This window comes from Zootoca vivipara, chromosome 8 (genome assembly GCF_965207765.1).
Source record: "Zootoca vivipara chromosome 8, rZooViv2.hap1.1, whole genome shotgun sequence".
Classification (NCBI taxonomy): Eukaryota; Metazoa; Chordata; class Lepidosauria; order Squamata; family Lacertidae; genus Zootoca; species Zootoca vivipara.
In genome coordinates, this window is record NC_142591.1 from 65,767,100 (window position 1) to 65,781,574 (window position 14,475).

Sequence of the window (14,475 nt, forward strand, 5' to 3'; positions counted from 1 at the left end):
AAATTTGTAACAGTAAATTAAGTTGACTTTCAGATGTCTAATGTTACAATCTTGTTCGCTTTAGAGCAATTGCGCTGACTTATCAGGAACATCTTGGGGTGACGTACTTAACTCTATCAGAAGATCCTAGTCCTCGCATAATTATCCACAACAGGTGTCCTGTCTCATTGCTTGTGAAAGAGAACATCAAAGGTATGTAATTTATCCTGCTTCGACATAATGTTTAAGCCTTTGAATTAATTGGCTTGCTTTCCTCTTAAATTCTTAATTTAAGAAGTGTGCTCAGAATTAACATATTTAATTCAAGAAGCAGTTTGTGTACGAAGGGGATATGAAAGGGGGGTCTGAAAAATAAGCAAAAAGCAATAATTGTATTTCCTGATAATTTCTTGGGCAGTTTGTTACACTCTAGCTTGTGTGTGTGCAATGAAATCAGATGAAACTGTGCCATAAATACAAACATATTTCCTTAAATAACTTTCTGGATCTTTTATCAAATTCCAGACACACCGAAGTTTGATATTTACTGCAAGCATGTTCCAGCTGAAAGCTCAGTACACCATGAACTTTATCATCAACTTTCCGGCTATCCAGATTGCAAAACCAAAGACCTGGTGCCCAGCATCCTTTTGAAAGTTGTATCATCAGAGGAATTAACAAATGAATGGAGTGATTTTGTGGATATGAATAACCAAGGCACACAGGTAGTTTAAGTCAGCGGTTTCAACCAGTGTGCTGGGGCGCCTTGAATGATGGTCAGGGGTGCCATGGGCAACACTGACCTCTGCCCCTCTTTCCTGCCCTCCCTCCTCTAATGCCCTCTCGCATCTCTGCCTCCCAAAGGCTTGCACAGCTGGTTGTTGCAGCAGCCCTGGCTGCAAGCTCCCCAGACGAATGGTGCCTCTGGCAGGCAACTCTCTTTGGGGCGGGGGGGGGGAGGTGCAGCTCAGAGACAAGGGCTGGCAGCTGTAGCTGCACAGAGGACTCCCAAGGAGGAGGGAGGGGAGAGGAGACTCGGAGAACAGTCCACAAGGGAGGGTGTTAAAAAAAAAGGTGAGAGGCTGCCAGCCCTGCAGGCAAGGGGTGACATAACTGGGCTCCACAGGGGTGCCGCAGAAAGAATGTAGTTGGTTAAGAGAGCTATGGACTCAAAAAAGTTGAAAACCTCCAATTTAGGCTAAGTGTTCTTTCTTTGTCTAGTAAGAAAGCTATATATGTATTTACTGAAATTCACATCTGCCATCCACGATCAGAGGCAGTTCTGGCTCAGATTCCAAAGTTATTTGATTGAAGTGTTCAGAAACAGGCAAGAGTTGCAAGGGGTGGGGGAGCACTTTCCACAATGCGAGATTAAAAGGATACTTGGTGGAAAGAATGTCTCTAAATGTAAAGAAAAGAAATAGAAATACTTCCTCCGCTGTGTTTATTTGACCTGTGGAATTAATTGCCGTCAGGAAATCTTCAAAGAAATAATTTAGCAAGATGTTATTTCATATATCAGAGCAGTGCTGTGGCCGCTCATAACATTTGTAAGCCCAGATAAGGGTAGTACGGAAACAAAAACTAATTTATCTAGCTTTTAATAACATGGTTGGTTTTGGAATGGGTCCTTACTCTCCGCTGTTAAGTTAGTGCATTCCGGGGTTATTCACCTGACTCAAAAGCAAATGAACACAGGTCACTGGGAGGGATGGCTCCAGACAATGGCATTATGATGCAGTTAATAGTAAATGAATTCTGGACCATTTAATTATTAAGATACAGCATCCGTGGTTTTTAATTTAGATATACCGTAGCAATGTTTCTACTATCAATAAACCTAGGAAATAGAAAGTGGATCTGACTGCTGTAATTTTTCTTTAAGAAATGCACATTCCTTTGGTGGAATGTGTAGATTCTTCAGCTTCCAAAGCCAACTAGACTGCCCACTTTTGCTTCTGCCTTAATCAGTTGGGGATTCAGATTATTACGGTACTTATTAGTGAGATTGTCCGTTCTCCCCATTTCTTCTGCAGCTTTGGCTTTATCAGTGCTGGAGAGGTGCCTTTGTCAAGTCTCGCCAATAAACCACCTCAGTAGGAGCACCATATTTTTGCTGGTGTTTGTTACTGTGGGTGGCAGCTGGTGTTTTTTCCCCCATTGCGCAGTCAGTTTTTTCCTGCCCCGTCCTATTCCATGCAAGGTGGTTCTCTCTCACCAGATCATCTCTACCCTTCTCTTATTCTCATTTAGCAGAAGCAGATTGGATGGCTTTACAACTGCATTTTTAACTATGCTAAGAGTCCCAGTCTACATTCACATGGTACTAAGAGTGCTGCGTGACTACTTGTGCTGCTACTAGAGTGGAAATCATAACTGCTTTTCCATCAAGGCATCTGACCCCACTATAGACACACAAATGCACACAGCCCGGGAGCAAATGTTTGCCTCTCATTTCCCTGTCTAGCCCCCACCACTTGTTCTTTGCCCACATTCTTTGATTCAGGTGAAGGAGGGAAGACTGGACAGGAATAGGAGATGTGCTCAGGCCTTACATTTTCCATATCTCCATAATGATTTCATTTTCTGAGACTATTATTACATAATCCTCTTGAAGAAGAGAACTTGCTTGGTTGCCAGGCTTTGTAATGCCACATGTCGGGCATTAAGTCCCTCCAGATGTTGTTGGATTCCAACTCCCATCAGCTCCATCCATCTTGGTCAGTGGTCAAAGATAATGGGAGTTGTAGTCCAACAGCATCTGGAAAGCCACACTCTGTCATAAGAAGATACCTCCACATGCGGGTGCTGTGTCCTTGGTGGGCTGGATTGGGGCCATAATATTTTGCACCTGGAAAAATGTATGTTTCCCAGATAATGCATTCATAACCATTGTGGCTGTTCATCTGTTGGGCATAGCTTATTTCTAAGAGGGGCTAGTGCCATTCCTCTTATGTGTTCAGTTGCATTCTGCTAGCTGCTCAATCTTGCCATGGCATACTGTAAACATTTTCTCCATAGGCAGTGCATATGAAAGTTGGCATTGATTTTCTGCATTCTCAATGGAGACTTGCATTTTATTGCTTTTGCACCATTTAGCTCTTGGCTTTCCTTTAGATATTTTCTATTTCATCAATAGAGCCTTCTTGGCTTGTGTGTTCAACCTGCCTTGGTGTAGCTCCATAAAATCCACTCTGCATGCTGCTGTTTGGTTTCTTCTTCCATAAAAAAAGAAGAAGCAAGCGTTGCACTCTTGACTATGGAAAAAGTAGATCAGGCTACAGCTATAACAACATTCCCAAGTTGTCAGAGCTGTTTAAACCAAGAGAGCTACCCCCAAAACTGTATGTCTTGCAAACCACTGCATGTTACATACTGTTCCTGCTGATACAGATTCTACACTCCCCTTTGATTGGCGCCTTTGATTTCTCAAAAATAGCATGGAGGGGGGAATGAAAATCGTTCTATATTTAATGTTGCCTCTATGTAATTTCCTGAGAAATAAGCTTTTCTAAGTGTTAATCCCACAACCCCATACTTGAGGTGTTTGGAATCATGCTGAGTTCTTCCTTTCCAAAGCGGCATCAACAGCAATAAAATTCCCTAGGGCAGATTATTGCTTCATGAACAAATATGCTACTGCCCAAACTGTGCTGTCTTCTCTGCTTTTATTTTCACCTGAAATTAAGAGGTGGTGTTACCTTCACCATAGCAAACGATAGAAAGAAATCTCGGTGTTCTGGAAAAAAATTTTTTAATACAATCCTGATCTGTTTGCTTTGGTATTGAGACAACAAGAAAGGAGGGCCACACTGAAAATTGCCAGAGAAGGAAAAAGAGAGGTGAACCTTCAGCAAGAGCCTGAAAGAGAAGTTACTGCCTCAAATACACTGCCCCATTCCCCCCCCCAAAAAAAACTACCTTCCTCGGGGACAATTGTTTCTCCTATTTAATTTTTTTAAGTGATTCCTCAGAATGTTCTTTAACATAAGATGTTCTGCTGGGACATTTCTTTAGACTCCTTTTTTAAAGGATTACTCCCTTCTTGCTTCACCACCCATTTAGACCTCACAGCCTAAATTTGAATGTCTGCCCCACCTGAGTGTTTATTTTGGTAGGCCAGGGGACCTGCTCCACTGTAAAGCCATAGATAAGAGGTAGAGAATCTTTTTCAGCCCAAGAGGCCACATTCCTCCATAGGCAACTTTTCAGGAGCCACATGCTACTGATGGGCAGGGGTCAGAGACAAAAGTGGGTGGCAGAACGATGCATATGGCTCTCCTATAGTAGGCCACATGGCTAGGTGCACCTCACTGGGGAGAACCTTTCACAGACGTTGATCTGCCACTGAAAGTTATTTTTCCATGGGCCCCAGTGCTGTGCACTCAGTCATGTGTATAGGGTTGACCAGTTTGTTTGTTTTTTTCAAATTTTTTTATTCTTTTTAACATTAATAAAGTAACAATACAATAACAAAAACAAGTAGAAGAATACATATACACACAAATACAAAACAGAAAAAAGAAAAAAGAAAAGAAAAATATCACAATTCTAAATCTTTATTCTAATCTTCTTACTACGACTTCCTCTGCTCCCTACTCGCTGCGATTCACTATTAATCACATATAGCAATTCTAGCTCATTATCCATTTCTAAGGTTACTATATCTCACTCCTCTTTTCTAATATTCTGTAAATATATTCGTCCTCTATTTTTCTTCACTTTACTTTCATACTACGCTGCAATTCCTAGTAACATTCAAAAATCCCTATCTTCTTAATCAATTACAATACTATATTTCTTCAAATAACTCTTAAAACTTGACCATTCTTCTTCTGTCGCTTTCTCCCCCTGGTCACGGAGTCTTCCGGTCAGATCAGCCAGTTCCATATAGTCCAACATTTTCATTTGCCATTCTTCCACTGAAGGTATCTCCTGTGTCTTCCACTTCTGTGCTATCAGCATTCTCGCTGCTGTTGTGGCATACAAAAAAACCGTAACCTCTTTCTTTGGTATCTCCCCCCCCCAAAATCCCCAACAAAAAGGCCTCTGGTTTCTTAATGAACGTATTTTTAAACATTTTCTTTAATTCGTTATAAATCTTATCCCAGAAGTCTTTTACCTTGGGGCAAGTCCACCACATATGATAAAACGTCCCTTCTCTTTCTTTACATTTCCAACACTTATTATCATGTGTGTGGTACATCTTTGCTAACTTAACTGGGGTCAGATACCATCTGTACATCATCTTCAACATATTTTCTTTCAAAGCATTACATGCTGTGAATTTTATAGATTTTTTCCACATTTTTTCCCAGTCCTGTATCATTATATTATGTCCAACATCTTTGGCCCACTCTATCATTACTGACTTTGTTTGTTCGTCCTTCGTTTGCCACTCCAGCAGTAAATTATACATCTTAGATAGATTTTTAGTTTTCGAGTTTAACAACAATGTTTCCAACTTGGATTCTTCTTTTTGAAAACCTACTTTTTGGTCCATTTTAAACACTTCATTGATTTGATGATACTGTAACCAATCAGATAGTACATCTTTCAACTGGTCATATGGTTTAAGTTTGTATTGTTCGCCTTCCTGTACTAAAATATCCTTATATCTTGGCCATCTGGCTTCCATATTACGCCTTTTAAAGGCTTTAGCCTCCAGTGGTGAAACCCACCTGGGTGTTTTACTCTCTAATAAATCCTTATACCTCAACCAAACATTTAACAATGATTTCCTGATTATATGGGTCTTGAAACCTTTATACACCTTTGCTTTGTCATACCATAAATATGCATGCCATCCATACACATTATCAAAGCCTTCCAGGTCTAATACATCCGTGTTTTCTAGCAAAAACCATTCCTTCATCCAACATAAAGCCGCAGCTTCAAAGTATAATTTCAAATCTGGCAAAGAGAAGCCCCCCCTTTCTTTAGTGTCTGTTAAAATCTTAAACTTAATTCTGGGTTTTTTCCCCTGCCAGATAAATTTCGATAACATCTTCTGCCATTCCTTGAAGCATTTCACATTATCAATTATAGGTAAGACTTGGAATAAAAACAACATCCTTGGCAATACATTCATCTTAATAACTGAGATTCTACCTAACAATGACAGTTTTAAACTAGACCATGTTTCAAGATCCCTTTTTATCTCATTCCACATCTTCTCATAATTATCTTTATACAAATTCAAATTCTTTGCTGTCATGTTTACCCCCAGGTACTTCACCTTTTTTACAAAGTTCAAGCCAGTGGCCTCTTGTATCTTATTTCTTTCCTCTAACGTCAGATTTTTTTCTAAAACCTTCGTTTTAGCCTTGTTCAATTTAAACCCCGCAACATGTCCAAACTCCTGAATTATTTCCAGCGCTTTAACTACGCTGGTTTCTGGGTCCTCTAAAGTAAGCACTAAATCATCCGCAAAGGCTTTTAATTTGTATTGCTTTGACCCCACCACTACTCCTCTAATCTCTTCTTCCCTTCTAATCATGTTCAGCAGCACCTCCAGGACCGTTATGAATAGCAGTGGGGAGAGCGGGCACCCTTGTCTAGTTCCTTTTTCAATTCTAATTTCCTCCGCCACCACATTGTTGACTATAATTTTCGCTTTTTGCTCATAATATAATGCATTCAGGCCATTCATAAAACCTGAACCCACACCCATACCTTCCATATTTTTCTTCATAAAATCCCATGAAATATTATCGAAGGCCTTCTCTGCATCTATAAACATCAAGATCGCATGTGTATTCTTTTTAGTCTGCAGAAACTCTAATATATCTACAATGTTCCGTATATTATCCTTCATATGCCTTGTTGGTAAAAAACCCGCTTGATCATGGTGTATCAAGTCCTTAAGGATTCTTTTCAATCTCGATGCCATAATGTTCGCAAAAATTTTGTAATCCACATTTAATAAGGAAATGGGACGGTAATTCTTAACTTGAATTCTGTCCGCCCCTTCCTTTGGCAACAATGTGATGAAGGCGTCTTTCCACGACTCTGGTGCCCGATCCCCTTCCAATATTTTGTTGCATACTTCCATCAAAGGCTGTATTAGCCAGTCCTTTAAAGTCTTATAGTATTTTGCAGTAAGTCCGTCTGGTCCTGGTGCTTTACCCAGTTGCATTTGGTTGATTGCTGTTTCGATTTCATTCCTTGTTATCCTGCTGTTAAGTATGATTTTATTTTGAGGTGAGATTTTTTGTAATCCATATTTTATCACAAATTGATCCAATTCTCCCAAATCTACTTTATCTTTCTTATATAATTCTTTATAATATTTCTGAAAACATTTCCTAATTTCTGCAGGTTTCTCTATTATCTTTTCCTCCTGTATTATCTTGCTTATTGTGCTTTGCTTTAGTCTCTTTTTCATTTGCCATGCCAACAATCTTCCACACTTATTTGCTGATTAAAGGTTCTTTGCCTCATCATCTTTACCTTCCACTCAATTTCCAGATTTATTAATTGAGAGTACTGTGTCTGTAACGCCTTTATCTCTTTTTGTATCTGTAGATTTTTTGGCTTAGCTCTTAATTTCTTCTCTTCTTCTTTTAATCTGTTTAATATACTCTCTTTCTTTGCCTCTTGGGTTTTCCTTTTTAATGTATTTTGTTGAATTAAAAAACCTCTCATCACCGCCTTGCTGGCATCCCATGTAACCCTTATGTCCGTTTCATTATTTAAATTTAGTTCAAAATAGTCTTTAAGGGTTTTCTGAGCTTTTTGCACTATCTGTTCATTCCTTAATAGAGCATCATTCATTCTCCATCTAAACGAACCCTGCAGAAATAATTTCAGTTCCATTAAAACTGCATTATGATCAGAAAATGTCTTTGGGCAGATTTCCACCTTTATTATTTTGGGAGATAAATCCCTTGTGGTCCAAATATGGTCCAATCTGGAACCTGTTTGATGCACATCTGAGAGGTTTTTCAACCTCCATGTGTCTATCATATCAAAATTGTCTACCAACTCAAAAAAAGTCTTGGGGAGTCTGCCTTCATTTGTTATTCTTTGTCTTTGTGACCTATCCATCAACGTAGATACAACCCCATTAAAATCTCCCATCAAGATTATTTTGTAATCCAAATAGTCCAGCAGTCTTTCATGCAACTTTTGGAAGAAATCAGATTTAGCATCATTCGGGGCATAAATTCCAACAACCAAAAATTTTTCGCCTTGCGCTTTTATTTCCACCGCAACATATCTTCCTTCATCATCTTTAAATAACAACTTGGCTTCCAATTTGTCCTTGACATAAATCACTACACCTCTTTTCTTAACTCTGTCCGATGATATAAAGTCATTTCCCAGGTTTTTATTTTGCAAAATTTTTCTATGAGATCTTGTCACATGCGTTTCCTGTAGACATATCACATCTAAATTCTGTTTTCTTAACACGTGGTAGATTTGATTTCTTTTCACCTTAGAATTAAAACCGTGGACATTCCATGTAAGTATTCTCAATGCCATCATGACTGCTTAGTTTGGAAATAATGAAAATGGTGCTGCTCCTGGTCCCGCTCCTCCCAGCAGATTCGGGTCGAAAAGGGGTGGTGGTTTCACCTGTGGGTCTGTATCTGACTCTTTTTCTCTCTCAAAGTCTGTTGCGTTTTGCTCTAGAAATCTTAACTTGTCTTCCACTGATTTAATCCACACTTTCTTCTGTTGAAATTTAAAGAAAATTCCCTCCGGAAATTCCCAGCGAAAAAGAATGCCTTTCTTTGTCAAAAGGTTCGTTAAATCCGTGTATCTCTCCCTGAGCGACAGGAAGAATTTCGGGATATCCTTAAAAAGGATGACCTGTTTTCCTTTCACCTTTAACTTTCTCTGGTAATGTAGACCCAAAATTTTGTCTCTCTGCTCCTTTGTCTGGAAAACCACCATACAGTCACTAGTGAATTGGGAATCTTTCTTCTTAGATTTTGCTCCAAATCTGTATGCCTTTACAATTGTTGGTTCTAATTCCTCTCTTGTTAAATTCCAGGCCGTCGTGAATTCCTGAATTAGAGTAGCTTTTAAATCTTCTTTTTCTATCTCCGGAAAATTCCTTATCCTCAGGTTCATCTGTCTCTCCCTTAACTGTAAAAACGCAATTTGCACCTGCGTTTGGTATTGCTGGCTTTCCAAATCTTGCACTCTTATGTTTTCCAAATGTGCCACTCTAGTTTCCACTCCTGCCACTTCCGTCTTTACCTGTTGAACGTCTTGTTTCAAAGTGCCAATCTTCTCTTTTAATTCCTTAAATTCCTCTGTATGTTTATCTTGTGTCTCTTGTAATTTATCCTGCCCCTCCTTGAGGGAACCTAGCAATTTAAGCACCTCATCTTCAAAGGTTGGCGAAATCGATGTTTTCCTCCTTGGTCTGCCTCCTGGACCTGGACCCGGCCCCTCGCCTGCCATACCAGCCTGCAGCTATACGGTCACTAAAGAGTTAATCAGGCTTTCTCTCCTATACAGCGGCTTCCCACAGTTGAAGAGTCGTTTTGCTTACTTGCTTGCAAGCTTGGAATTTCAAGGTCACCGCTTTCTCACTGTCTCAGCCGGCTGCAGCTGCGAAACACACCAATTCCACCAATCCCCAGTAATGGAAACTTTCGTACTGCCAAAACAACTTAAGATATAGTCCACAGGCAAGAAGAAAGCAGTTACCTTCACAGACCACAAGAAATCAAAAAGCGTTGCCAATTGTCTTTATACTTAAAAGTCTAAAGTATCTTTTCTCAAGAGCCCAGGCTGTTGCAGAGTCACTTTATCTCCCGTTAGAAACACTGTTACCAATACTGTGTTTTACTCCATTTCCTTACGTCGTTCAAAGCATCTGACGATCTGATCCGGTCTCTCCCTCCCAGGGTGGGATGCGGCTTCTCTTTTACTGACTTTACCGGGCAAAATTAGTCTCTATCTCCCCCCCCCACTGCCCTATTGCGGGAGGGGGACCCGAGGGTGGGATTTTGCTATTAAAAAGTCCAAAGAGCTTGGTTATTGCAGCAATTCTTACTTGCTTCCGTTATTAGCGCAGCAAGAAGGGGGGAGCGACCTCCATTTTAACTCCTCCCCGCAAATCGAATAATTGTCCAAATTATCCAGGCTCTAATTGAATTTACTCACGGAGTACAAATTAATCCATTCAGCCTTGTTTTGGTTGGAGAACTTGATCGCTTGAAGATCTGTCGGACTTGCGGCTACGCGCTCCGGGGATAGCGAAAGTGCTTCGATGGCGCCCTAGTCTTCAACCTCGCCCGCTCTCAGCGACCCTTACTAGGGTCTACCGGGGAGTAAGGGAGACGTCCAGACACCTGCCGAATCCTGCCCTCGTAACGCTCAATATGAGGCTTGTATGGAAACCCGCATCGCCGTTGCCGCGGTTTCCTTGCCCCCAGAGTGCCGGAGGTTCCCGCAGCTGGGAAACTCCCGTCCGACCAGCTCCGCGATCAAGCGGAAGAGGGGGTTGACCAGTTTGGCTGTGAAGTAGACACAGTGCTAAAATGTCCATAACAAGCATGCCAAAATTGGAAGAGTTGCCAGACGGGAGTGCCTGTGTAACTTAATCCAATATTGTGCTAACTTCTGAGGTATTCCCGTCTTTGCGCCACTTTTATGTGAAATGTGAAATAGTTATGAAAAGTTAAATATGGAACATAAAAAACGAGTCAGGTTGAAGAGAACACTTCCCTTTTCCATGCAATGGGAGCATTTTTACACTGATGACTTTTAAACACTTCTCCACGCTACCAGGCCATAGTAGTACTGAGATTATGAACGTCTTGGTGGCATGATGAAGTGAATGATACTTCAAATTTGTTGTTGTTGTTTAGTCATGTCCGACTCTTCGTGACCCCATGGACCAGAGCACGCCAGGCACTCCTGTCTTCCACTACCTCCCGCAGTTTGGTCAGACTCATATTCGTAGCTTCGAGAACACTGTCCAACCATCTCGTCCTCTGTCGTCCCCTTCTCCTTGTGCCCTCCATCTTTCCCAACATCAGGGTCTTTTCCAGGGAGTCTTCTCTTCTCATGAAGTGGCCAAAGTATTGGAGCCTCAGCTTCAGGGTCTGTCCTTCCAGTGAGCACTCAGGGCTGATTTCCTTCAGAATGGATAGGTTTGATCTTCTTGCAGTCCATGGGACTCTCAAGAGTCTCCTCCAGCACCATAATTCAAAAGCATCAATTCTTCGGCGATCAGCCTTCAGTATCAGGCTGATACTTCAAATAGCAGCCTGCAAATGGATATCAGTGGTCAAAGTACATCTCCACAAGATACTTTAGGCCAGTTTCAAATAAAAGTTAGTCAGATTATGTAGAACTCTGTCATTAGCCTTTTCTTTCTCCCCTCTCTCCACTACTGCTAATAGGAAATTCTGCTGTTTTGAGGAGTGTGGTAATGTGTGTTTATATGCTGCGTTGCTTGTGCAGTATACATACTACAAGCCTTTTTTGAGTTTCTGCCTCACAGAAATGATTGCAGGACTGTGTGGCATACAACATGTGGCAGTGTGCACAAGCAAGCAAAACAAATGGCAAGAGTGAGGTAAAGAAAAAATGTCTTGTGCCATGTCCAGTTCTGGTGGCTTTTAAAGAAACCAGATGTTTGAATTGTTGTATCTTTGTGTCTGATGCCGTAGGAAATATGTTCTTATTATTTCACTTGAAACAGAAAGTTAAAACTAAAAGCTGCAATTTCCAAACAAGTTGTGTCACTATATTTGTACAGATGTCTATAGAACTATATTGGAGAAAGTGCTTTTAGTCCAAAGAGTATTAACATTAATTGGCTCAAGGTGTAGCTATATTTCATAAATTTCTAAGTAAGCGTTTTCTCCGCTTCTAGATTGTGTTCTTAACTGGCTTTGGCTACGTTTATGTGGATATTGCTCATCAGTGTGGAACAATAATTGTCACTTTAGCACCTGAAGGAAGACCAGGACAACAGATCAGTTTGAACAGGTATGTTAAAACTGTTTTAGAAGATCATAAAAGAGAATTTTCCCGTGTTCAGTCCTTTAGGTGTGAAGTGACTTATTAAATCTAGCACAACTGTTTGTTTTGTCTAGTGTTGCTGCGTATGTGTTGCGTATGTTTAGACCACATGTTAACATTTTGTATATCACAGTAAAACATGACAATCTAACATCTGAGGTCATGTCACCCTAGGATAAACACGAAATGCCTGGTACAATAAACAAGGCTAAGAGAGGACACACAAGTTTAAAGTTTATTTGGCCAGATTGGCAGTCCTTACTTGCATAGAACTCCCATTGAGATCTGTGGGAGTTCTCACTCATGATGCAGGGCAGAAGAATGGTCCTAGGCAAACTATGTAGTCAATCATCTTTATTACAGCTCCTTATGCCCCAAAGTTACAAAACCTTTGTTGCAAGCCACACTCAGCTTGAATTATAACATCACCTTTTTATAACAGTTGAAGTTCTTGGCTTCCAGAGGTGCATCACAGAAAGAGCAGGGTGCGTTTTTGTGGATTTTGCTTATATGCCCTATAATGAAGTATTAATACCCATGAAATTAGTGATTCTCCATGCTTAGTAGCCCACTTATTAGTTAAGTTTTGCCAAGAGTAGTTAACGCTATAAAGCAAGCAACCCATCATCAGTTTAAAATAGTTACAGTGATTTAATAAGGGAATATATTGCTTCCATAATGTGAAGTTAATGATCCGTATTAGAAACGCTCTGTTTTGTCTGCTGCAAAAGAGCCAAAATCGTAACATGTGACAACGTGTGAAGATATTTTACGTTGTCTGCTTTAGCTTCATGCTACATTGCAAGTACGACCAAGAACTACTGTGCATAAAACGTTATAGCAAAGGTCAAATATATCTTTATGTTAAATGGGTAGGACGGATGTAACTTGGCATAGACAAGCAATAATACCTCTTTGTATGCTTTGGCTGTAGGTATTTTGATCTCTAAATCTGGTTCCTATTTATAACATTTGCACATTGACGTACCCGATTATCATTTTTTCCCTTGGCTAATTTCATTTGAAATTGGAGGAAACTAGTTGCTGTTTTCTCTCCCCCCCCCCACAGAACTCAAGAGCAGAGCCTCCTTCTTAAAACGTTCATCAGCCAGCTGAGCCTCACTGTATATGATGACATCACAAGCCCAAAAACATCGTCTGAACTTTTGCGGTTCACAGTCGACCACATTTACCTTCATATGGTTCCAGTTGCCAGCTACCTTAGGCCTCTCTCTCATGAATTTCACGGAGAGGCCACCAGTGGCCTTCAGCAGTTTTATACACTCCATATCTATTGTGGAGACTTGCAGCTGGACAATCAGCTTTACAGCAAATCCAATTTCCATTTTCCTGTCTTGCTGTGCCAGGGAGAGAAAAACGAAACCACACAATGGACCAAAGTGCACAACCTCATGGTATCCAACAAAGATCTGGAAGAATATAATGAAAATTCCTTCATCAAACTCTGCCTCACTCTGTCGGAAGAGCAGAATTTGCGGTTTCATGTGAATGACCTCAGCTTTGAAATGAAACCAGCCAGGTTATATGTAGAAGACACATTTGTTTATTACATTAAAACTTTATTTGAGACCTACCTGCCAGACAGCAAAGGCATTTGCCACTCTGCAGAAGCCTCAGCTATTAGCCGGATACTTCCTGAACCAGTAAGGCAGCATGCGAATGCTTTAGCCAATCCAGTGAAATTAAGGAAGTTAGCAATCCAGCCAGTGAGCCTCTTGGTCAGCGTCCATGCTTCCCTGAAGCTCTATATTGCTTCAGATCACACTCCTCTCTCCTTCTCTGTGTTCGAACGAGGACCCATTTTTACAACTGCCAGGCAGCTCATTCATGCGTTGGCCATGCATTATGCTGCAGGAGCATTATTCAGAGCAGGTATGTTTGTTCCATAACATATTTGTACCTTTTTGACATAGCCCAATGTTTGCAGCATGTGACTAAGTGACAATTCAGGGTACACTTGATTAGACACCGATGATGATCAACAAGCTTAAATCCACACAACTATGATCAGGCTGCCTGTTGGTTTTTGTTGGGGAAGTCAAAGATGACCAAGGCTTGGACATTACATTGAGTAAAATGATAGATCTAAAAATGATATGAATGTGAAATAGTAGAGATCAACATTCTCTTGCAGGCTATTTGCAAAGCCTGTGAGAAATAGGGGAATAGCGCCGTATTCTGATTTTCTTTCTTTTGTCCTAGCCAGCCTGCACAACTCAGAATTCATAGCAACTAATTCCTAACATGAACTCAACAAAAGGAATTTCTTTCATGAAATTATTCAATCTGTCTCGATACATTTGAGGCAAATTATGCCATTGAACACTGTTTTCTTGTTCAATCTCCTTTTGGCTGCCGTTTATGATTAGCAATCTGTCTTTCTTCACAGAATCCTCATGCTAGACTGGCACACAGATGTTTATTGTCCTTTGATCTGAAGAGTGTGTTTGTTTTACTGATTCTTTCCCATACAAGATCAAT

The 14,475-nt window shown here is 40.5% G+C and overlaps 1 protein-coding gene across 5 annotated transcripts in view; it reads left to right on the forward strand.

Annotated features, from left to right (window-relative positions):
- Positions 1–14,475, forward strand: part of VPS13B (vacuolar protein sorting 13 homolog B) — a 384,018-nt gene that overhangs the window by 351,664 nt on the left and 17,879 nt on the right. For all 5 annotated transcript variants that reach the window (XM_035126124.3, XM_035126121.3, XM_035126123.3 and 2 more), the window contains exons 53-56: positions 65–192; positions 505–704; positions 11,825–11,940; positions 13,043–13,866. In XM_035126124.3, coding sequence (XP_034982015.3) covers positions 65–192; positions 505–704; positions 11,825–11,940; positions 13,043–13,866 — 1,268 coding nt within the window. The remainder of the gene's footprint in view (positions 1–64; positions 193–504; positions 705–11,824; positions 11,941–13,042; positions 13,867–14,475) is intronic.